Source organism: Anser brachyrhynchus (assembly GCF_964034855.1).
Source record: "Anser brachyrhynchus genome assembly, chromosome: 18".
Classification (NCBI taxonomy): Eukaryota; Metazoa; Chordata; class Aves; order Anseriformes; family Anatidae; genus Anser; species Anser brachyrhynchus.
The window spans coordinates 209614-234953 of NC_137711.1; the positions used below are offsets into that span (position 1 = coordinate 209614).

The window sequence follows — 25340 nt, forward strand, 5'->3', positions numbered from 1 at the left end:
CCCACCCTCTTCTCTAAATCTTTGTAGGACGAAAGGAAAAAGGACAGAATAACAAACAGCATGTGTGAGAATCCCACATCATGGGACAGCTCGGCCCCTCAACCAGTGGGGGGGCTGGGGGCGGGAGCTGTGAAATAAGAAACCTTACACATGTAGGGAGGATTCACACAACTGAACTGGCTTTGTTGGGAAATACATAGCTTGCTACATAAAAAGCAGCTGACACTAGTGTCTTAAGGGTTGCACATTGCTGCTGGCTATCTGTAGTCTTTATAATTAGTAATAGTGACTTTTTTTCCCTCCAACTGGCAGCTGTAGCAGGCAAAGGCTCAGTAGGTCACTGTACTCTTTCATCTAAGAACCATCCAGGTCATCACTCCAGACACAAATCACTTGGAAACTTAAATAAAACCACAGTTTAATACACATTCTTTTTGGTGACAGTACCAGTTTAAGCAGTGCCCCAACCCTCTCCATTGCAGCCTCTTTGCCAAGAGAACTGTTTGTGCAGCTGTACAACGAAACCAGTGAAGTAACTGACCTAGTTCAGCATTCAGCCCCACAACCAAGCTGTAAAAAAAAGTCAATAGCAAAAAAAAAAAAGCACATAATACTACCTTTGAATGCCCAACAACCCCAAAAATGAGTTCAGCTACTACAGCAGAAGAAAGATTGAAGCAAATCTGGTATCTGCTGGTATCTGCATGTATTGCTCTGTGGCACAGTAGGAATCCTTGTTAGCAACTACCTTATTGAAGAGCCTGCAGTTTTTAAGTATGAGGGCCTTATTCCTCTTAAAGAATCCACTCCTACGCTGCCTTATCTGCATTCCTAATCCTCACTTCCCCCATTCTGACTCCTAGTGGCATACAGATCTGTCAGTCTACTTCCCTAAAAACGCAAGAGTTCAATTACCCAGCCACCAGCATTCTTGACTGTAGATGACTGCAGATCTGAATGTTAGTGGTAAAGTGGTACTGTAACAGCAGCAGTTAACACCCCCCCCCCTTTTTTTTTTGCATAGGGAAGGGGGAATAAGACCTCTGGTCCAGCTGTTGGAAGTACCATTTTTTCATTCTCCTGAAAAAGGAGTAGATTAAATTGTGTTTAGTGCATTACAGTGTTACACAAGGGAGACGCACAGGCAGAACTGACTGAAGTAGTGCACACACAGCAGGATGAACGTGGCTGCAAGAGTCAAGAGGGAGAATGCTACCTCCTCACCAGAAACCTCTTTTGACTGGCGTAGCCCATTAGATTATAATTAGATAAACCAGTATCTTGACTTTTAAATTATTAGAAAGTTCACTCTGGGGATCTGGTTAAACCCAATATTGATCCTGCAGCTGTTGCTCATGTCCAGCCACAGCTAAAAAGAAACTGCCGAGATTTTTTAGTGTCTCTCTGTCTGATTAAGTCACATCTAACTTTCTGTGAACAGCAGTTAGGTCAAGATAGACCAGACACTAGCTCCCTAATCCTCATCCCTGTGCTTAACCCAAGAAACTGCCCCAATAATATTGATACCGTTATCCAAACATTTCCCTCTGTTTGCCTGTAATACGTACTTGCAGGTGACAACTATGGTGCTTGCTCTTTTATCAAAACTGTTGGAATCAAAATAGCTAAGCTAGCCGTAACTAGTTGACGTTGCCTGTGCTCTTCAAAAACAAGACTAGCACATTTGAAAGCCCAGCACAACTTCCTACCAATCAGAATGCTCCCATTTATTCTACTCCAGTGAATCAGACAACACCAGCACAAGTATATACACACCGGCACACCCGTACCTATACAGGAGCCAACCTATGGTTATTTGCCTCCAATATATCCCGCATGAACTCAGCAAAGTATCTCTAGCTACAATACACTGCTGACTTCTGTGAAAAGAGCAAGCGTAACATAGCACCTGAACCAAGATAGATAGTCCTGTGGAATGCATGCTCAGCCCACACTAAATCCACTAAAGTAGTAAGTTTTAAACATTATTTTAGTTTCTTTTGTTTTGCTGTAGTATGTCTTTCACAGATATCCTGTTAAGTGACAGAAGGGCTTGCTTTCCACAGAAAGGATTCAGAGCAGCAGCTCTATAGTGCTCTTTCGTTCTCCACTGCCAGAGGCTGTGCACCCTCCCTGTTTATGTTTAGGTGTCATACAAGAAATCAACCAGCATTTTTGCATTCTGCTCCCTACATTTGGACTCTCCTTTTTCCTCTTCCACCTTTCATGCCTTCCCCTCCCTCTAAGTTTCTTCAAAGCATCTGGGAGCATTTGGAAGTAATTAGACCTGAAGGGAAATGTTGGCCAGACTGGGAGACAATTACAAGTGCCAGGAACCCTGGGTGCCCTTTCTAGCCACTTTGAAGTTCATTCAGATGGTACAAAGCTCTGTTTTGCTTTGTCGGGGAAAAAATGGGAGGAAGGGAATGAGGCATGACAGGCCCATTGAAAAGGGAACAGGTTCCTGTGAACTAACAGAGAAGCAACAGAGAAGCAGAGCACTGGGGGAAGGAACACATCATCAAAGAGACCGACAAAAAGGCCTCCTCTGGACACTGCGCTTTATTACATCTATGAATCGTGCAGATGCACACATAGTTTAGGGAACAATTGTCTATACAGGGAAAATGGAAAATATGTTATTACTGTAACAAGGAACCCCAGCTTGTCCAATATGAATCACCAATCCATGGAGAAAACTTCAAATAAAATACAGCACCATGGCTACAGTGGCACTATACAGTTCATATCCAATATAAGCACAGTTCTAAACAGTAATACCCATTCCATTACAACATCTGCAGGAGGCAAAGATCAGGACTAGCACTTCCCTCTGTATACACACTAACTGCATTGCAGAGAACAGCTACTTTTCTGTGGAAGTACTCAGACCAAAGAAGAAATCTGTAGATCGAAGATCACATGAAGAGACTTTTATGGGATTTATTTTTTTTTCTGATTATACCCATAATTACTGATGTTAATTAGGTATAGTGAAAAATAAAGCACAGAGCTTGTGGCAGAAAAACTCTGCATGCTTTCTATTAACAGATACCTGTGTTCTTCATTAAAAAGATTCTGGCAAATGAAAGCAATACAAACGCAGCAAACCAAGCAGTTCACAGGAAAAGCCTATTTGAGCTGTCGTGATATAAGTGCTTCCTCTGAACTGACTTTCCAGCCAACTATGCCCAGAATTACCATAAGCACTAACCCTAGCCAGCAAAAAGCAGAGAAAAGTCTTGTTCTAGGCAGCACTAAGCTATAGATAAAACTGAATTAATTGTACCTTGCTGCTAGAGTTCAGGAAGCCAGACTCCACTTATCTTTGAAGGCTGAACTAGGGAGATTCGAATTTAAAAACATGGATGGAAGCAAAGTCCTTCAGAAAGATTATCTAGGAATCATCTCCCCCTCAATTCTCTATTCATATTATTTGCATGCAGGAAATCTTAAATTTAACCTCTAACCTTGCTTCTGTAGTCACAAAGCCCATAAACAGGCCTCCCACTCCTCCAAGAGATGAAACTGGCAGCTGAAATAGCAATTTTCTGTTTATAACTTATGTTCATACAGATTAGGCCTCTCCTGGGCCACCAACAATTTCTTACAAATTCTCAAGTAGTTCATCAGGAAAGAGGCACAGCTGAATGCTCATTGCACCCCAAAATGCTTCATCTCTTCCCACCTACAACACAAACATAAGACCATTAAAACACTTAACCACATAGTTTGCACTGTCATTTCTCAATAACATGATCTCATTCTATATGTTGCTGTGTTCAGACAACAGTTGGGTAGCATGGAGAAGTAGTTCTTCAGCAAGTGGAATGGTGAATACAACATAACTTCCAGGAAACAGAATTCCATCTTACATGTTACTGACATAATTATTAGAATATGTTAATAAACCTTCATACAAGCTGTTTGTGGATAACCTACATAGGTAGACAAGATGTTTTGTGCTTTATCCAGATCATCTTTACTTGGAAAAGAAAGTTCTACTCAAGTGAAACGGTTCAAGCATACTGGAAACAGGAAACAGTAAAGATACTGTTTTCCACATAATCTGCACCAGTAATCCAGTACCAGTCATAGACTCACAGAATAGTTTGGGATGGAAGGGACCTTAAATATCATCTAATTCCAACCCCCCTGCCAGGGGCAAGGACACCTTCCACTAGACCAGGTTGCACTAAGCCCCATCCAACCTGGCCTTAAACACTTCCAGGGATGGGGCATCCACAACTTTTCTGGGTAACCTGTTCTAGTGCCTCACCATTCTCATAATGAAGTATTTCTTCCTAACGTCTGATCTAAATCTACCCTCTTTTAATTTAACCACTGCCCTTTGTCCCATCAAGGACAGATCAGCTATAGCAGGGAAACACACACAGACCCACTGTTTGCAGCCTTCCAGTAATCGCTTCACACCTTATGCTATGCTGCTGGCCCCACAGAATCAAGTACTAAAATTCTAACGGGAAACTAAAATTTCGCATTATTAGCCAGGGAATTTCAGATAATGCTTCCTAGTTTTATTGCTTTTTAGGGGGGTTGACTTAGCTTTTTATTCTTTGCCACTGCATCGGAAAATGAATATTGCCAATTGTTTAATTCAGGAATGCTTTTTTCAGTTCCTTCATATTTTGTATAAATTCTCATATAAAACCACACAAACTATTGGTTGGGACTAAAACCAAGGCTGCAGTTCTCTGATGAGGAAAAAAAACATAATGGAAGTTTGGGTGCAATCTCAACTATAGAAAACCACTACTGCTCTGAAGTAAAGAGACCAACAAAAAGACCAGCTCAAAAATTAAGAGAAAGGAAAGGACTAAAACAGACTATGCCAGTAAAGGACAAAGAACTGATGGAGGTTTAACAGACTACACAGGCCATTTGTAGATAGAATGTCATGCCTATTAGTATTAGTATTTGAACTATACTGGCATAGTTAAGAACTCAGAACATTACCTCCAGAACATAGTTAAGGATGCTGCAAGCATAATGAATTAGACCTCAGGCTCAATGCAGCCTAGAAACAGCATTCAGGTGCTTCTCCAGTGAAGGCTTAAGTTTAGGTCACAAATTGGTTTGTGACTGACAAGCACTGAACCATGTATATATCCTGCAAGCCTTCCGTTGACATCTTTAAGAACAGTGTCAACATCCAAAGCATTTGACATAGAGGAGCCTGCCTTTCTGTGGAGTTCAGCAGGAGAAGAACTCTCCTCTGATTTCATGCTACCTGGCAGCTTCAGCCATTTGGGTATTTTCCCAGGGACCCTTTTCAACATTTGTGGAGCTTCATGCACTCTTGCTGGTTCTGGTTGCTCATCAGTTTTTTTGTCACTTCCTGCTTCTGGTTCAGGTAGGGATGGAACTGTTGATTCTAAAGATGATGAGGCAGAAGGAACTAATGACTTGGACAAACATCTGAGGAGAAAATAAGCAAATTGAATTAAACTTCATTTTTTTCATAATAGCCCCATGTAAAGCCCACCTTTAAGCTTTCAAAGTCAGATTGAAAAGGCTCTTCCTTTTCGTAATAAAGACCTTAGGATTACTTTAGTCACTGAATTCCTGCTTTACAAAGAAGGATTCTATGATTCATAAGCTATGAACTCAAGTATGACTGTATGAAGGAGAAGCTGAAGTCCTAGTATCTGTCTTCAGATCATATTTCTTTTTAGAAAGATGGACTCACTTCATGCCTCCCCTCCCTGTAAAACTCATTTGCAATTCTATTCAGTCCCAACATACCTGGCCACTAATAAATCAGCTGCAGAAGGGGAAACTGCAGAGCTCAGCAGGTCCGATTTCAGGTAACAATCTGTTTAAAATGAAATCCAATGAAATACAAATGCTTGTTTGGTAACAAAGACATCAATCACCACAGAATCACATAGCTCTACAATCAGCAAATACCGGCTGTATACTAAAATCTCCTTCCACCAGCTGACAAATAAGATGCTTTTAAACTATGACAGTTTCTTTCACAAGTCAAGGTGCTCTGTTTCATCATTCAAAACTCAAGATAATGACATTTTCTTCCAGTGCTCACTGCATCTCAGAAGCTATTACGTGAAGCTGCAGCATTCTTTAATCTCTGGGACAAACAGATTCTATGCATAAACCACAGGCATCAGAGAACTGAAGGTTCAAATCTGTTCTCCCGTCTCCAGCTAGTCTACTACAACAGAAGGTCTGTAAGAGCATTTCACAGGAGGATTCTTCTATCATTCTTGTCCTCAGAGGAGATAATGCCTATTCCATAGGCTAAAAAAAATCTCACAAGAAGGGTACTATATTTACATTTGTGGTCAAGCTAACCAGTAATCAAACACAATTCTTGTGGGACCAGGCTAGCTCTGAAGAGCTTCAGCCATTCTAAATGGGAACAGTTACCAGCAATCTCAAGGATTGCTTTTTTTTTTTTGGGGGGGGGGGGGGGGGGGAATCTGAATGTACAGATATAATTTTTCTCATTCTTCTATATAGGTGCAATACTATCAGCTAAAGAAGAGAGGAGGTTCACTCACCTCTGCGCTCCTCAGATCCAAAATGAATGACAGCAGCTGGAAAGAGTTTAGCCTGCAGTAAAGGGGAAAAAGACACAACTGACTGTAGATGTTTTCATGGTCCACTGTGAACGTTAGAAGCTGGTTAGACAATTATGGACAATTCAGATTAAGATCAGGTCACTGAAACATCTATAATTCAGAAGTCTGAACTTGTGTAAAGCACAGGACACTCAGATATTAAGCAAAACTGTACAATGTAGCTATTCTACTACATACAGATGATGAGACCAGTATAGCAATGTGCTCGTTGTGCTAATGACCTGCTATTTGTTTTCAATCTAGTCTAAACTGCTAGTTCCTACCTGTCAGAGTAACTGCTATATTCAAGCTTTTTTTTTTTTTTTTTATCCATTTAGCTTATTATGTGATCTAGGTAACTGTAGGACTGTGTAGGACTGCCTCCTTTACATCTGCATTTATCACGCAACCTTTATTTCATATCCAAATGCTATTATTGATTTTGCATTTATACATTTATCTCCAAACCAGATAAAAACAAAAGCAGAGTGTGCCCAGAACACCAGTGTGATTCCTGTTTTTCAACAACTCCTCAGTGACTATTATGTGAGATGTCAGTCAGCCAAAGCATAATTCATTTAGCATGCACTTTAATTACACTGTGACACACCTTAAAAAGAAATATACATATAGGTCATCAAACACTGAATCAAATGGAAGTATGTTACAGTATGTAAATTTATCGAGTCTGAACTTGTAAGTACTGCCACCATATTAGAATGATATGATATGCCACAGCGCCCCAGCTGACCAGATCAGCGAAAAGGTGAGAAACACTGCACATCTCACTGGGGATGGCCCCAGAAAGGTATGCACCACATTACCTTGTATCTTTCTGCCTATCTCTTCAGTAGTCCACAACAAGCAATTTCTGGTCAAAACGCACACACAACACATTAAAGAGGGTGCCCATGAGCTCATATTTTAACAGAATAAACTCCTCCTTTGTCAACCCAGAAGCGCAATAAAGCCAGACTCAATTTTTCCCTCCCTACTATTTACTATCACTCTGAAGAGACATACTCTGCAGGAAAAAAAAAAAAGCAGTAACACTGTCTATAATTCTAGTTGGCAGGTCTGATACCTAGTTCCATCTGTTTGTAAATTTACCACACTGCTTTATACTTTGTTTTCCCCCATTTTAAGACATATGTCCATCCCACAAGAAGGAAGTTGCAACTGATATCCCTCAAGTTACACAAATGTAAGGAAGCAAATAGTGTCCTGTCTGTTGCAGTTCACTCTTTTTTAAATTTCAAATAGCAACAAATCAAAACAATGAAGCTTCTCAACCATATAGCTAAACAACTTACGCTCTTGCTCATTTTCTCTCACTTCCTTGTACCCATCTGCTATGTCATTGCTAAATAGCTTTGTTCAACTACCTCTGCATAAATATACAGTGAACCTAATTCAGTACAGAATATGAATTATGATCCCTGTTGAACATATTAACACATTAAATGAAATTGTACTAGTAGCTCAGATGGTGACCTCTTGAATAAATAATTCCAAAGATACAAGAAAAGAAATTATTCTCAATTAGCCCTAAGTACAAGATCAGATTCATACTGTAGTGGAAAATAAGACAATAAGAAATAGTGATCACAATGTAGTAAAATTCAACATCACAGAAAATGAAAACATGAAAAATTAATGCAAATACTGGATTTTAGAGAGTTAATGAAATTAAGCATGTTGATTAGAGAACAAGAAGTCAGAGGCAATGAAGTAAAATTCTTAGCTGTTTAATAAACATTATTTGGAAAAGTGAGTCTCAGAAATGATATGCAGCCCTAACTGAAAAAAGGCAGAGAAGCAAGTATTAAAGCAAGCTAACAAAGTGTTGTCATTTACCCATAATTCAAAAAGAAAAGATTTTTCAACTTTGGTAACTAACACTTGTGAGGCCAATAATATGGCATGAAGCAGCAGAAAAGACTTGGGAAGGAAATTCAGAGAGTTAAAATACAACTCATGTTAAAACAGCAAAAAGTTAGAATAAGAAGTTCAGATAAAAGAAGTCCCGAAAATAATTGGTTGGTACACTACATACACATTAAAGAATGCCATTAAAAAGGAGAATTTAAATGATGATTTTGGACCAATTTCATCATTAGGGAGACTTGAAGACAAGTAAATTTGTTCTTGATCTTTTCTTTCACGAGAGACGCAGTAGTTTCAGGTCACTGTTTCATTTTAAGTTCCTTGTCAGTAAAGACTGAATGGTTGAGGTTGGAAAGGACATCTGAAAATTGTCTTGTCCAATCCCCTCTCCTAAGAGCTGGGTCTGCTACAGCACTGTTCTCAGGACCATGTCCAGTTAGCTTCTGAATATCTCCAGGGAGGGAGACTCCACAACCTACCCAGGCAACCTGCTCCGGTATTAGACCACCCTTACAGCATTTTTTTTCTTCATTTAAATGGAAGTTCCTGTAAGTTGTGTCCATTTCTTCTTGTCTTGTCCTTTCATTAGGCACCACTGAGAAGAGTCTAGCTACATCTTCCTTGCCACTTCCCATGAGGTAATTACACACATCGACAAACCCACTCCCGTCCCAGAGCCTTCTCTTTTCCAGGCATAACAACCCCAGCTCTCTCTTCCTCTCCCTGTATGTCAGATGCACCAGTCCCTTTATCATCTTTTGGTCCTTCGCTTGGCACCAGAGAAACTTTAAATCTGTGCCTGCAGTCCCACTGGTTCATTTGAGGAATCATAAAAGCAACTGCACATAAACGTGGAAGGTACATACCTATGAAATCTGCTCTTCCATTACAGCGATTATAGTATTACACCACACCCTCAAAGAAACCGAAGCAGTACAAAAACTGGAACTAAAAGATAAATTAAAAAGCTCTAAATTACCATGCCCAGATGGTACATCCAAGTGTTCTCAAGGAACTGCAGAGTAGTAGATTCAAAATTAAGCTTCTTATTAAAAACAGACACTGCTGCAAGCACAGGCTTGTATTTTAAAAAAGGGCTGAAAGTGACATGTAGATTAATATGACATGGTGTAACCAGCTGTACACCAGCAAGGATTCTGAAGGAAAAAAATAAATCTTATTATTGGAACTAACATGTCAGTGTAATATTACATAAAGAAGTATTTTTTAATGTTTCAGAAGACCTTTTATTTTCAGAGACAGATAAAGAAGCCAAATCACAGCGTAGAAGAGTTAAGGACTGTCACAGCTAGCAACTATCAGGGAGACAGAAGACATTGACTGATGGTCTACATTTACCCCAACAAAACAGTAATACTAAATTTCTTCTCTTGAAGAAACCAAACCAAAAAAAAAAAAAAAGAAAAAAGCCCACAACACCACCTACCTGTCCCTCTTCATACCATCAATACATACTTAGAAACCATGCATGGCAGGCTGCCTGCTCTCGAGTCTTCTTGATCCTCTGTTGCCATCATCAGCACAGTCAGGATACTAGAACTGATGGTATCTGGAGTTGATCCAGCAGCACAATTACAAGAAGTCAGACAAACCCTGATCTCTGCTGGGGAGTCTGGATTCCTACCTAGTACAGAGACTAATAAAAACGTATGAACTGCAGACAAATTGAAACAGCTTCACTTATCTTCCCGACTACAAATGTCAAATGAGTATTTGGCATTATAAATGCAAAAGTTTTTGGACTTTAATCCAAAAGGCTCAGGAGACTTTCACATGTAGTATGGCCCACATTTTAGACTGAAGCAGGAGAGATATCCCTCAGTCTACTCCAAGCCTCAGCTCCTGCCTAAGTAGCCAGGAATCTTCACATCCTTGAACTGACATTTTACCAGAAATCATTATTTATTAGGTCTTTTAACGTGTCATTCCTCATTCAACAGGGTTGCCTGCTCCAATCAGAAAGACAGCTCTCCATAAACTTTTTAATTAAGAAGTGCCAGACAGTTTAGAAACCCCCAGAGAAGACTCTTGCAAGTTGCAAGAGCTTTGATGTTTCCACTGCATTTGTCTGAAGGGATACCTCTATTTAGGAAATGGGTGGCTTCAAAAGGAGTCCCTCAACACTCCCTCCCCAAACACACATACACTCAAGCCCTTTTACACACAACATCCTTTTCATGAAGGCTGCAAGTTGGAAAATTAGGTTTTTGTAGCGTGTTAGTGCTGGAATTTTTTAATAACCTCCCCTCTCTCTTTTTCCTCTCCCACCCAATTATCTCGGTAAATAATTAACATTCTGAAGGAGATAAGTAAGCACAGCATCTCAGAGCTCAAAGCCCTTTAGTTCAAAGCCCTGTTCTTTTCTCTTCCTTTCCCTGCTGCCACCACCAAAACTTCCTTGTCAATCAAGCTCTGGGCACACACATCAAAGCTTCATGTGGGAATGGCCCCAAGAGGTCAGAGAAAATTCATGGCAGGGCCTGCATGAGGCACAAAGAGAGAGAGCAACAGACCAAGAGCTAGACAGACATACTAACCACACAAGCACACAAACAGAATGTGCCCCAGTATAAACTTCTACGCTGTTTACTCACAAGTTGACAAATAACCGTAGTTCTAAATTTCAGGCTCCAGCGCCACAACCATTTCCAACTGCTGGCAAAACATCAGTCCAAATGCTTCAGTTCAAAATCATTTAATTGAAAGACACTTAAAGGCACTAGAGAGCAGCTCACAAGTATACAAAATGCAACCTCCTTCCCATGGCTCACTTCCCTCCATCACTACCCCTTCCTAGGGCTCAGCCAAGACAGAGTCCCATCTTGCCAAATTTATATTCAGTAAGTTCTTTTTCTTCAGTTCTTTCTTAAGAATAATGGTTCATTCATACCATCCTTTGTCGAGTTTCCTTACCGCAGAATTCTCAGGTGTCATTCCTATTTCAGTACTTATTAAGGGTTCAGCACAGAAAACAGTTAGCTACATCTCACTGATCATCCCAGTAATTCTCCAGCCAGTCACCTGTAGGACAAACGCCGCCTGAGAGTTTTTTGGAACACAAAAGTATTTAAACCACTACCAATTTCACATTAAAAATATATACATACACTCAGAGTGGAATATAACTCCACTAGCCAAACAATGTCTTGGCATAAAGATAAGAAGGTTTTAGGATCTCCAGTCCAGGAAAACATACAACCCCAGAGTTGGACCCTTTAGTACTCCCATACGCTGCTAAGGATGCAAGAATCAAATACGGTGTAGAACATTATCTGAAACCTACATTCACAAGTCAGCTGCTATTTCTTCATTTGCATTTGTTCTAATGCACGTATCAATGTCCCTACAAGAATGTTGCAGTTCTTAAACTCACAGTGTAGGACTCTTTTAATATCTGTGAACCAAGAGGAATTTAGAAACCTATAACAGTTACACTGAGCCTAGCAGATTGACCAAATGAATCTCAGGTTGTTTGAAACAAATATTAAAAAAAACCCATATCCATTCAGCTATATGCCAAGAATTACTACAAGTCAAGAGCTAGCTATTGCGCTCAAATATACAGCATTTCTCTTCCTTGATGCTTTGATTTTCACCCAAAGTACAATGTCATTCTTACTGGGAAAATTAAATACAGCTAGATTACTGTTACTGCAACAGCACTCAGAAATCCAATTGGAAATGGTGTCCCATTGTGCACTTTATGTCTTAGAATCATTGAGGTTGGAAAAGACCTCTAAGATCATGTAGTCCAACCTTTAACCTAGTACTAAAGTCCACCACTATACCATGCTGCTAAGTTCTAAATCTACATGTTTCTTGAAGACCTTCAGGAATGGCGACTCAAGCACTTCCCTGGGCAGACTATTCCAATGCCACACATCTATATATTTATGTTCATATAAATGGAAAGAAAAGTAACGTGCAAAGTAAATTAAATAAAAATGTGAGAAAGTACAATTGCTATTTTTTGTACTGATGAAAACCTGAGATTTAATGAGACTAAGTAACTTATTCAAAGTCACACAGAATGGCAGTAGTAGAAATTTTATATATATATATACACACACACACACACACGTATACATACACGTATTTCCCATCCAGGGTCTTAGTCACAGTCACTGATGAGGCAAGAAGCACAGGAACCAGTGTTCTGCTTACCAACCTCCCCATTTAAAGAGTATCATTACAAACAATTCCTCAGGTTTTAAAAAGATCTCAGTAACAGAGCTTCATCAATATGCTTAGTTACAGTTACAGATGTTTAAATGAATACTTTCAATTTCTTAAAGCTGAAGATCAGCCTGTTACTCACAAAGCCACATTTAGTCAAACTGTAGCTACAGTAACTCAAAGTTTTATTTCAGACACTCAGGGTGAACTTACTCAGATACCACAGTGGTGAGTGTGGTTTATGACAGCAGGGCATCCTGGTTGTAGAGTGGTATGTTAGGTCTGCTGGATCTTGCATTCCATGACAAAAATATCTACACCAGAACAGCATTCCCCTGTATATCACAGAGCAGAAAAAATTCTGCTTTCTTTTATTGCATGTTTTCGTAACTTGTTCTCTGAAGCACAGAAAAGGTTTCAGGCAGTACCGTCCCAAACAATGTCTCAATACTTCCCCCTTCAGTGGTCATTTCCAGACACACAAATTCAAAAAAAATCCTAGAATTGAGTACTGCAAAATATGTACATTGTTACCATGCAGTTATTCTGTTCACAGACAGAACGATGCTTTCAAATCAGGCAGAGACTGCTAAGGGGAACTTGCAGCTGCCAGAATGAAGCATTCTTTCCGTTACATGATCTGAAAAGATTAGAGTGCCACAGGTCTGCTGTTAGTTTGATCTTAAAAGATGAATAAGAAAATAAGCACTTCAAAGGAACACGCACATGGAAGGAGAAATCCAAGCTACCAACATGAAATACTGCACAGTACACACACCCCAAACACATAAACTAGCACTTGGAAAATTCAGCCGGAAAGCCGGTGGATCAAAAGCTTCTCCAGCAAGACTGCAAAGCATCGCTGAAATAGAAATAAACACCACAGTCATGGTGAAAGGGGCAAACTGACTAAGTGGTTCTTGTTTATAACCTGAGAACAAAGCTTCTCAATGTGGACTGCAACTGCGAAAGAAGATGGATATTCTGCAGCCAATACAGGGGAAATCTGATCCAGCTTGAACAGGGGATCTTTAAAATTCATAAGGCAAAGATAAGACTTGAAAGCACTATTTTGAGAAGGCTACTTAGAAAGAAATCCAGGTATAAAGAGTGTTCATTGAGCCCTTGAGCTGAGATCAGAAAGACTTGGCCTCCAAAATTAATAGTAGAAGAGAGAACGTTTTTGGCAGAATTTCTACTCTAAAATAAGTCGCCCAAGGAAGGCCTCATCCTTACTGCAGTGTCTAGCCTTAATCAAAGCCAGCATAAGAAACAAGTATGTACAGACATTACGAGTATGGTAATGAACAAGAACTAGCAAGACCTCCTATCTGGAGGTAGTATTAATAACAAAATTTAGTTAGATGAGAAAATCCAGAATGAATAAGTAAAGGGCTAAAACCTCACATAGGAAGGCGAATGCCATCCTCTGCTCTGGATGAATTTCACTACTAATTGCAATTTTCTTTGTTAGTGAGTAGGGTAAATGCAAGACCTGCCACTGGAAATACCTCTGACAGACTGACTCTGATGAAGTTTTTTTTTTTTTTTTTTTTTTTTTTGTTTTTTTTTTTTTTATGAAACTGCATTCAGACTCTTGCCAAAAGCACAGAAGGCTTCACACTGCCTGTCATAATCTGCTTCACTAAACAAAATGCCAGACGTTGCCCAAAATGGCATTAACAAATAGGATATGGAAACAGAACCGAAGGCAAAAAAAGGAACAAACAGCTCCTCTGGATTCCTGCCCACGGTATATGCCAGAGGAAACACTTGGTGCACTCTAAGATCTGATTAGAAAATCTAAATATTTATGTGGAAGTGTGTGGATTCCTTTAGCTTCTCTAAAGACAGAAGATGGCTTCTTGCCCTCTTTACTGTTTTGACTTTTCCAGTGGCTGGTATTCTTATATTCTGCTAACTCTTTCCTAGTATTAACTCCACAATCAATTACTCTTTCTACTAAAGTCCCCAGATGAACACTACTCAAGTGCCTGTCCCTGAGAGGAGAAAGAAAGAGAAGAGCAACTCTGAAAATTCAGCTTGGCTAGCTTAGGAAAGCACAAACACGCAACCAGAGCTATAAGAAACTCGAGGCCAAGTGCTACAACGGGGAAGCCTGCAGTTGATCAGTTCTGGAGAGCAGAACTTATAAAACACTTCAAGGGGCATGAGGATAAGGAAGCTGGTGAAAACAGCAGTAACAACAACAACAACAAAAATCAAAGTAATGCCTTGAAGTCTTCTTCATGGATTCTAAAAACACACTGCTGCCAATCTGCATGCTCACTAAATTGTAAATACACATTTCAGGAGAATTTACTTCAGACAGTTCTTTCAGCCCAAGTATCTTAGCAAACAAGTTGACAATATTTTTCTTTTTTCCTGGTTCTGCTTACTGCATAATGGCTCTCCTTTCATTATGAGAAATCAGATTAAAGATTGGAACTGCATTCCTATCAGCCTGAACATAGTGAGGGGGCTGAGAAAGCAGAAATACTGATAATATGGTACTTCAACAAGTTGCAGTCATTTATAGATATCTGAACACTCAAATATGCTCACATTACTACCTCAGACACCATGTACTCTTTCTTGTAGACAGCATCACAGCAGCCTGAAAACTGGAGAATAACCTACTGCTAGCATAAGGCCTAAGGTACAATTCTGAATCATGCCTGACATTGGACAAACAATCCCAAACAACCAATTCCCAGTCATACCACAGAAGAAGGAACTCTACCGGCAACAGTTTGTTCCTAAAACATCCAGGCTGGCAGCAGTCAATAACCAGAACACTCTGTTGGGGCTTAAGCAGTCTCTGCCTCTGATAGTCTCAACAATGACCGTAAGTTTCTAGAAAATCCTTTTAAAGTTCACCAAGAGAATTTCCATATCCTTGGATGATGACGTTTGAGTTCCCTATGCACCAAAGCATCTCTCAAAGAGAAGGAGAAAACAGAAGGCAGTTAAACAGCCCACAACTAAACTGAAGGGAAGAAATAAAGGGATACTACCTAAAAGGTAATATTAATAGTTCACTGGTGTTTAGACATGATAGCATCATGTATTTTGAGAAGACAGGAGGCAACCTAGAAAACCAAGAATGGACTGTGCAGAAGCCATAAGCCAATCTATTCCTCTACTCTTTGGTTTTCTAATTTTCTGTTTCTAAACAGTTTAAGCACCATGTTTGGGGAACAACAATCTAAAAAGTTTCTGAGAGCTAAAGGAGAACAAAGCACTTTAAGACACGAAAAATCATTTATGAGAGAATAATTAGACAAAATCTCATGTTGGAAAGTAAAGACAAGGTTAAAAACTTTTAAAGTTAAACGCTTTAAAAAAAGTACAGAATTGCTAGATACAGCATGGTAGTACACGTTTTGGAAGATCTGTTCTGAATAGAAACAGATTTCTAGTCATCTAAGAAATATCCTATTAGAACGAAGTGTCAGGTTATATGCGTACATGTTTGCAAAAGAACTGCATCAGCTGCAAAACATTCCAGGAAGCTATTGCTAACTCCACTGTCAGAGCACCTGGAGTAAAAGCCATCAATTTTGGAGGTTACATGACACAAACTGACAAACATAAAGAGCTCTAATACCAATAAAGACAACCTCCCTTCTCAATCTTTCACACAGCCATAAAAAAAAGAGATACCATAACAGCTTGAGAAATTAGCTACCCATGCTCCCTTTCCCTATGATGTGTGGAAGAACCCCACATTCCACATCATTAATGTACGCATTCTAGTGTATCAAAACAGTGTTATTCCAGAACAAGCTCTCCTAGCACAGAGATAAGTACTGCACGGTCACCTTAGCATAAAAGCTCCTCTTCTCCAAGCCTGGAAGCTGCATTTCTTCCTTTTTTTTTTTTTTTGTAACCTAACCGTATGTTTTCTGTCTTCACAGATCAAATTTGCTTTTTAATCTCTTTCCTTCCAGATAGCAGAAATAGAAGGGGAGCTCTGAGTAAAGTACAAAAGGCTTCCCTTCTGCAGACCACACGATGCCTGAAAGGGGCAAAGCCTTCAACTAACCCACCCATACAGAGCCCAATCCCATCTAGTGCAGGACCAGGCACTGTAGTCTGTCCTCAACCTTACAACAGTTGTGAAATTGATACTGACCCACACAAACTTCTTCCCAGACTGAGGATTTCACAGTTTGAAAGACACTAGAAACATGCTAGCAGTAAGCAAGTCCTGTCCCCAGTGCTGCCCCACCTGGCCCAACACCAGAAGTAACTCCCCTCTGGCTCCTGGCACTGAGATGCATATGAAGTCCAAGGCATTTTTCCCCACACATGCATCCCTACATTTGTATATACTGAGACAGCTGATTAAGAAAATTATCAAAGTCATGCAACTGTTAGATAATGCAATGATGATCTTTTCATAAGGTCATGGTCTAATCCCTAAAATCTCGTGCTTAAGATACTTTTATGTGCATTCCACGTTTTCAAGCAAGTGATTCCATGTATTCAGATTATGCTTAAAAACATTCTTTTTTCTTTAATTATGCCCAAATTCGCAACACAATCACATTCTAATTACACTTTACTTAGAGCGCACTGTAACTATATGTTGCATGAAAAAAAACAATTTTCAACTTTGAATTTGCCACCCTTTATTTTAATTGGATGGTCTGCTTTTATGTTGACACAGAGGAAGTTAGAAATGAGAAAGATGATTCCTTAAAACAGTCCATTTGCAGGAGAACTTTCAGCTTTAGAATGCTGTATCTTGAACAATCACAGTTTTGTACTAATGCAAAGGTGCAAAACCTTGACATGTGATATTGCAAGTAGTTAAACCTCAAGAAAACCATCATAAATTGAAGGTGCTTGACATTAAAAATGATCAGGATCTTTATCAAGCTGTCAGTTCTAAACAGATCTAGAAGAGACTAGGCTCTAAAGCAAAAAGTCTTTACAGTGCAGTAATATAGTACATTTTTATATATTTCAAGAAGCTGTCTTAAGGAATGAATTCCACAATAAACGTCACAACTTGGGAACTGGGAAATTGCCACACAAGTAACAAGCACAAGTAACGGTGCCAGGTGCCAAATGAAGACTTTAACATAGACAATTAAAATTCCTGCCACAACATTTCTGATTCAAACACAGGGAAAAGTAATTATTTCTTTGGTGTTTCACTGAACAAGTTATGTTTTGGAAGAGGTCCAGAGAAACAACAGATGTATGCTGAAAAAGAAAATAAAAGAACATTCTTGCTTGGGGGGGGGGGGGGGTGGGAGTTGGCGGAATAAAGGGAAACAGAGGATTTTGAAGTTTATTTAGAAGATGGACCAAAGGTAACAGAAGAGACCAGAGACATCAGAGGATATATGGAATAGAAAGCAGGTAAGGGCCAGCAAAGAAGGTGATGCATTCAGTGTGAAATGCAAAAAAAGCTTCTCCTATGGTGAATGAGCGCAGCATACAAAGGATTTAGATGCTAACTAAAGAAAAGGAAGAGAACAGTCACAGGTGATTTTAAGGTGATACAGATAGGCACATGAGCAGACAGGATACTTTCCAACAGTGACTGAGAACAATAGAAGAAAGCAGCATCCAGAAGTGAAGTACCTAGATCTCAAAGAGGCAAAAAAATATCCAAGAGAAAATGAACCGTGAACCAAAAATGAGGAAAAGGTTAATTACAGAGGTAGAACTTGAGTCTTCAGCATCTAGGAGGTACAATAAAAATGGCAAACTAAATTCATGGGATTCTAGATGAAAATGTGGCATATGGAAAAAAAACAATTCTTGCAGAGAAACTCAAATGAAGCATTATATTTTGAAGGAACACATGATAAGTCAGAGGCTAAGACAGGAAACCTTGGGAGGCATCTCAGCCAAATCTTAGGAAAGGACAAAAACACCCATTTTATGCAGGAGACATCTGCTGGTGAGAGCTGCAGAGAGACTTCAGAATGTTGAAAAAAAGCTTTCCAACAAGCATCTTAAAAAATGTTTTTAAAGGAACTCTAGGTGAGGGATGTGTTCACACATGACAGCTTAGGACACAGAGGGGAGCAGGAGGGCAGAGAGTAGTGTGCATGTGCCATTTCAGACCAGTTTGTACTAGTCACAGCTCTGAGGCTGCTTCCCTTGCCTCAGAACAGCTAGCAAGTGCAGAACATTTTTTTTTTTTTTATTACCATCTGCTCTTCCTCTGAATGTTTTCCAAATGTATTATTAGCAATGCAACCATAACCAGTTTCCTTTTCCTGGGGTTTCTCAGAAATCTGAAGACAAAATTTGTCTTTTGCATTTCCCATCATGGTTACCATGTGGGACTTGAGACAGTGTTTTGGGTGGCAGATGTGGATGAGATGGCACAAGTCAGAGGAAGCTGGAAGGAACTGCCTTCATGCCTGAGTGGCAAAACCTCCTGTTTCAAAGACACAACGTGTTTTCCACTGGTATTTTTGTTATTAAGTAAAATATACAAAAGGGCTTTGAAAAGAAAAATGATTTTTCTCCCCACCCACCATGGTATTATGCCTTACGAACACATATGCTGTTCCATTCCTGTCTGGCAGGAGAAGCACTGCCATGCACGCAGCACATTCAAACAGATGCCATGCTCAAGTAGAGAGTAGGAAGGCTGATAAAAACAGAGCAGTCCTCAGGCTGTGCAGAGGCTAAGAGCTACTGCACACAGGGTTCCTGAACCACAGAACCAAACAGGGCTGTGATCCCCAAGATGCTCAGGACTCTCTAGGAAGTTATACCTCTCACAGGTATTGTGACAATAGAAAGAACTCTGACATAACAAAACCACTCCCAAACTGTCAAATTTCAGCCAGGAATTCTTAACATGGTTATTAGGAAGAGGGGAGACTTCCCACTGAACACAGCGATCCACACTTTGCCTCCCTGAACCTTCAATAGCCTACGATCAGCTACATTTGTATTGCACCCACACGGCCCGGTCAGGAAGTTGTGGAATTTGGAAAGCTCCATTACAAACAACTTCAGAGACATACTAAACCCTACCTAACTCACCATGCTGCCTAAAAGGTCCCTTTTTCTATCCCTCTCCTGCCTCCCTGCTGCTCTGCTCCCTTAGGGGCATCAAGCTAAAACTCCCACTGCAGTCTGCTTGACCATCCACTCTGCAAGTGAGCTTCAGTCCGTTGCTACAAATGTCTACAAATCTCTGAATGACAGCATGTTTTAAACATGGTGAGTCTGGGGTAAAGTGGCTGGCAAAAATTAATCCATCAGTCTCTTTTTAGCACGCGCGATTTACAGAGCCCCGAGTCTCTAGCCAGGGACTTCAAGACCACCTTATATGACATTTGCAAAAGCATCCAGGAATATAGATTTGAGAAATTAAAGTCTCATCTAGTGATTTCCAAAAAGGTCAGATTTGTGTCTAATATAGCCTCTACCTCCCGCTGTACCTATCCAAATCCAGTGTTACTAGGCCAACTACAGATACAACAAACTGTCATTAACTCAGCTCTTGTAATAATGTTTTAAGGTTAAATACGGCTTGGACTTCATAAAGGCACTGAGCGTCTGTATACAACAACATGAACCCCCACCCCCACGCCCGTAACAACAAAAGTGCACCTTCCTGCACAAGGTGGACCTCTTCTGGTGAGGAGCTTGTGCTCTGAAACACCTTGTTCCACTAGTCTTGGCTAAGCAGAAGTCTACATGGATCATAACACTACACAGCTTCTTTTTAAAGTAACTAAAGCACATTACAGTGAGGGAAAGCAGCAAGTCAGAGAATCAGAGAGTGAGTCCTTACCTCAAAGAGCGTCAAACTTTCATTATTCAAGATGACTCTGGGAGGTGCGATAACTGAAGTTAAAAAAACAAGTTACAAAACAGGACCATCCAGCAACCAAAACAATAAACACAGCAGGTATGGGAGGGATTACTGCTTTTTTCTTTTTCTTCATTTGTTTTTTTGGGAGAAAAAAGTGACACTTTCACACCGCCAACACAGGCTTCTTATTAGGCAGAAGCATAATGTGGCTAAGTGAGCAGATTATACCTCCTTTGCATTTTGAGGCCACATTTAGGGAAAAAAATCCCTCCCCAGGTCATCTCTCATGGCATCACAAGATCCCATACACATCACAGCTACGAATAGACTTTGTAAAGTAAGGTCAAATATTACCAACAGCACACTCACACAAATAAAATGGCAAATCTGCATCTGCAAGATGGCTTCTTACAAAGTCTCTCAAAATGCCAACTGTAAAAGAAGGAGAGAAAGGTTTGCTGAATTACATTTGTTTCTTCAGATGCTGGGCAGAAGGGCTAATCTGTTTCTCCAGAACTGCCCTCTACGACATCTGCATATCACCTTTTGCTCCACTCAGCTGTACCATCTTCAGTACACTACACCCATTACCATTACAAATTTCTTAGAGAAAAAAATTAGACATGTTTGTCCCCTGGCAAAAATCTAAGTATGGCAGTGAAGTTCTTCCTAGGAAATTCAATAGCAGCTGCAAGATTTTCAGAGTAGCCAAGTGAGACACTAGTAGCTAGTTATTAGGTTTTCTTCCACAGAAAAACATCAAAAAACAGCATCACCGCCATCTCAGAATACGAGGCTCTAAATCAATAACAGTAAGGGTTACACTGTATGCAGTCTAACTTACTACCTTTTCTGAAATGATAGAGGCAGAAAGGTCCAGCCCGTTATCCTTATTACAGTAGGTAAATCTTGTTTTCTCCTTTTTTTCCCCACATGGGGAGGGGGGTTTGTGGGTTGTTTTTTTGTGTGCATCTTTTGTTGTTTGTTGTTGGTGGTGGTTTCCTCCCTGCCCCCCGCCCCCCACCCCACCCCACCCCACCCACCCACCCCCCCCCCCCCAAAAAAAATTAAGCTTTGACACAGAGGAAGCATGCAAACTTTTCTCTTGCTCCACCAAGACTTCATTTACGGACTCTCTCTGAAAAAAAAATAACTCAGTAACACACCATTTCGACCCAAATAATGGGAAATCAAGTGGAACACTTTCCTGAGCACAAATATTTTGCCATCAAACAGCCTGACAGTCTCCATCAAGTAGTTCTGGAAATAAACTCCCCTTAAGTAAGGTAAATACCCCAGACTCCCTCCTCATCCAGCTCAGGGATAAGGACAGTATAACTAGCTACAGCTGCTTTTTCAGAGCACCATTCCTCCCCTGGACAGCAGACAGATCATTCCAGAACCACTCCTTTTTTGTCATGCAACTATCCAACAAGGAGAGAGGTTAGCTGCACGCACACAGACTGAAGCAGAGATACCTCTTACCAGTTTCACTAGGTCGGAAGAACCCTTGTAGAACGTGACGGTCTGGGAAATGGACTCTCAACACTACCTAGTCAAAGGCAAAGCACATTAGGTTAGTTGCATAAAGCTATTGGTAAGGCATACCCTTGGCTTCAAATTTGTGAGCAAGTTTCTTTTTAAAATAGGGAGATTTGAACTATTTACTCTACATGGGCAAAATAACATACAGGCTAGCAATTGCTGTGCAGCTCCTTGGGCTGTCTGTCTTTCAAAGACTAAGAGAGTTGATCTATAGAAACACTATAATGTACAATGCAGCAGCATTTATTCAGGGAGAAGGAGCTCCTTGTGCTAAGTGATGCTCAAATGAAGTATGAAGTCACTCTATATCTTTAACACAGACAGGTACGGGCAAAAGCATCCATAGCAGCAGGAATCCTCCCAGTCAGACAGTCCCCAGGCAGTACATCTGAGTAAATTAGAATTGTACTATTCTATTTCCAGTGTTGGTTAGACAGCACCTAACTTGAGAACTTCATCTGTTATTACTTTGCAATAAGAAAGAAGACAAAAACTGCATTACGATCGTATTTATAGAGCGAGATATCTCCAGTCCGTAACATCATTTACCCTGTAATGAGACATTACTGAATCTTAAGAGTCAGACATACTGATGTGTGCACATATAAGGGTTTTGAACCATCATGTGGAATAAAATAAAAGGACCTGTACTCCCTGCCTCTCAACCACACCATTACAGGCCAGCTGATTTTACATGGTACCACTGTTATGCAAGTCCCACAAACAATTAACAAGGACACAAATTTGAAAAGTCCTCCTGTAAGTAACTGAAGATCCTGTTGTTCTCAACTGGTTTCCAAAACTACTTAATTCCCAAGTTTGGACTAGCCAAAAGGACTGGAAAAAGAACAAAGGCTACCTTTGGGTAACGTTCTATCTTTTCTTTCATCTGAGCCTCCCTCAAAGAGCTGGTCAGCAGTGGAGCTTCTTCCAGGCGTTTCCTAGATACATGGGAAGATGACAAGCTGTCACTTCTGTAATTTTAAGATATATTTTGATATTATTAAGAAAGCATTAAGTCCAAGCAGGGCTGATGAAAACTGCTCAATTGTTCCACGTATCCCTCACAGCAGTTTCCCCACCTCTCACAGCAAATTAACAGGTTAATTAATCAGCAACAGAGAAACAAAACAAAAATGGTAAGTTTCAGATCATTCAAGAAATGGCATTGTAGGCTGGTCTTTTAAAAGGAGTAGTAGGTGCAAAAAAGATCTGCCAGTATTTGCAATGAAACAGTACATTCAGGAAAAACATGTATTTTTAGCTCTAAATAAAAAAGCAAGCTTAGATCCAACAGATCCCTTTCAATCTCATGTTCAGCTGTAGATCTTTTTCCTTGTTTGCACTTAATTCCAGATAACTCATTTACTAGACTAAATTTTGGTGAAATATTTGATCATATAATTAAAATTTAGCACAACTATTTGAAAGCTCTCTCTTATACCTCAACAGTTTGAACCTCTTTAAACATACTTTTTTTTTTTTTTTTTGAGTCATCAAGGTATCTCAGGAACAGCTGCTGAACAAAACAACTACAGGTTTACTTCACCAATTGTACCCAGAACTGTCAGCCGGTACACCACATTCAAAGGTGCTCTGAAAGTGTTACTCTGAATTTGAAAAACAAACATGAAATTAACCTGCTCCATTTTTTCTTTGTGTACCAATTTCTGATTCACACCAATTCTTGGCTCTTTATGAAATTAGAGTTAAATTCTAACTGCACTTAAAGCATTGCATCGCATGCAGCTAGTTCTGGGTAAGATTCACCACCTTAAATAAGAAGCCAAATGATATCAGTTTCATGTGCAACTTGCCTTTATTTTTATCCCTGGCTGCAAGGGAAAAAAAGGATTACAAGCATCAGCGAATTTGGAAATGATGTCTTTTTTGAGGGGGCTGAATTCCAGTAACCCCCAACCAAATGACCCTACATTTGTACCACTAACTATTCCAGACCCACAAGTGGCAGAGCAATTTTCAGGCCAATCTGTGTATACATGAGGATTTCAGAGGCCTTGCGGGGGGCGGGGGGGTGGAATAGCTCTAAGTAAGAAGTTCAAAGAAGTTCAGCTCAGTCTTGGCTATAGTGCAAAGTAAGCTGTCCCAAAGTTTAAGTTTCATGGAATACTTGTAAAGTTTAAAAGAAAGTTGTGATCCTCTTGAAAATAAATACATTAATGAAATTAATTTCTTTAAGGACACATTGACAGCAAAATGGTGGTGTGATAGGGAGACAAACGTTACCTTAACCTGAGTTTTTAGTTCAGAACTGGAATTTAAGTACAATGAAGTCATGAATATTCAACAGCAAGCTACTTGAACAGTGTCTTCCTATAGTTCTTCCCTCTCTTCGTGTGTGTCCCAAACATTCTCACATCTTGCTTTGTGGTTAAGCTTAATTTTACATTATTTCCATTTGGGTAATCTCTCAAAGTTGGTCTTTTCTGATGAGGTCTAATAAAAGTTTAATGCTGTTTCTTAAAATACATGGTTTTTCTTACTGGCTGAAAAAGCTAGTAGCTGTTAATGATGTCATAAAATCAGAATGGTTTGGAAGGGATCTTAAATATCATCTAATTCCAAGCCCCCAGCCATGGGCAGGGACACCTTCCACTAGACCAGGTTGCCTAACGCCCTGCCCAACCTGGTCTCACACACTTCCAGGGATGGGACATCAACAGCTTCTCTGGGCAACCTGTTTCAGTTCTTCACCACCCTCATAGCAAAGAATTTCTTCCTAATGTCTGATCTAAACCTATCCTCTTTTAGTTTAAAGCTATTACCCCTTGTCTTGTCACTACCTGCCTGATAAAGAGCTTCTCCCCAACTTTCCTGTAGCCCCCTTTAGGTACTGGAAGGCCACTATAAGGTCTCCCTGGAGCCTTCTCTTCTCCAGGCTGAACCACCCCAGCTCTCTCAGCCTCTCGTCATAAGAGAGGTGCTCCAGCACTCTGATCATCCTTGTGGCCCTCCTCTGGACCTCCTCCAACAGGTCCCTGTCCTTCTTACGTTGGGGGCCCCAGAGCTTAACACAGTACTCCAGGTGGAGTCTCACGAGAGCAGAACAGAGGGAGAGAATTGCCTCCCTCGACCTGCTGGCCATGCTTCTTTTGATGCAGCCCAGCATACTCAATGGCAGTTATTCTCACAAAGCTGTATCATTGTGCTCATATATTTTGTCCATTAGAAATTGTTAATTCCAGGCATTTAATTCCTAGTAGTAAATGTGAAATCAGATCAAAACAGAAAGCAGGAGCTCACCACTGTTTCGGGCCTCTCACAAATCAAAACACATCTAA

General features: G+C 40.1%; 1 protein-coding gene and 2 long non-coding RNA genes across 10 annotated transcripts in view; 1 reads left to right on the forward strand and 2 right to left on the reverse strand.

The window, feature by feature from the left end:
• Nucleotides 1–392: 392 nt before the first annotated feature.
• ASPSCR1 (ASPSCR1 tether for SLC2A4, UBX domain containing) overlaps nt 393–25340 on the reverse strand; it is a 55927-nt gene continuing 30979 nt past the window's right edge. For 6 of the 8 annotated variants that reach the window (XM_080560296.1, XM_080560297.1, XM_080560290.1 and 3 more), the window contains 7 exons: nt 22898–22979; nt 21979–22045; nt 20863–20925; nt 20473–20525; nt 6546–6597; nt 5767–5836; nt 393–5439 (listed from right to left, as the gene is read on the reverse strand). In XM_080560296.1, coding sequence (XP_080416422.1) covers nt 5052–5439; nt 5767–5836; nt 6546–6597; nt 20473–20525; nt 20863–20925; nt 21979–22045; nt 22898–22979 — 775 coding nt within the window. In that variant the 3' untranslated portion in view covers nt 393–5051. The remainder of the gene's footprint in view (nt 5440–5766; nt 5837–6545; nt 6598–20472; nt 20526–20862; nt 20926–21978; nt 22046–22897; nt 22980–25340) is intronic. The other 2 variants (XM_080560291.1, XM_080560295.1) reach the window with 1 other exon arrangement.
• Nucleotides 5845–7525, forward strand: LOC308179729. Its single transcript, XR_013940506.1, has 2 exons — nt 5845–6208; nt 6505–7525. It is a non-coding gene; the product is annotated as an uncharacterized lncRNA (long non-coding RNA).
• Nucleotides 6824–20466, reverse strand: LOC308179730. The gene is made up of 2 exons (XR_013940507.1): nt 12903–20466; nt 6824–11534 (listed from the first exon to the last, which is right to left on the reverse strand). It is a non-coding gene; the product is annotated as an uncharacterized lncRNA (long non-coding RNA).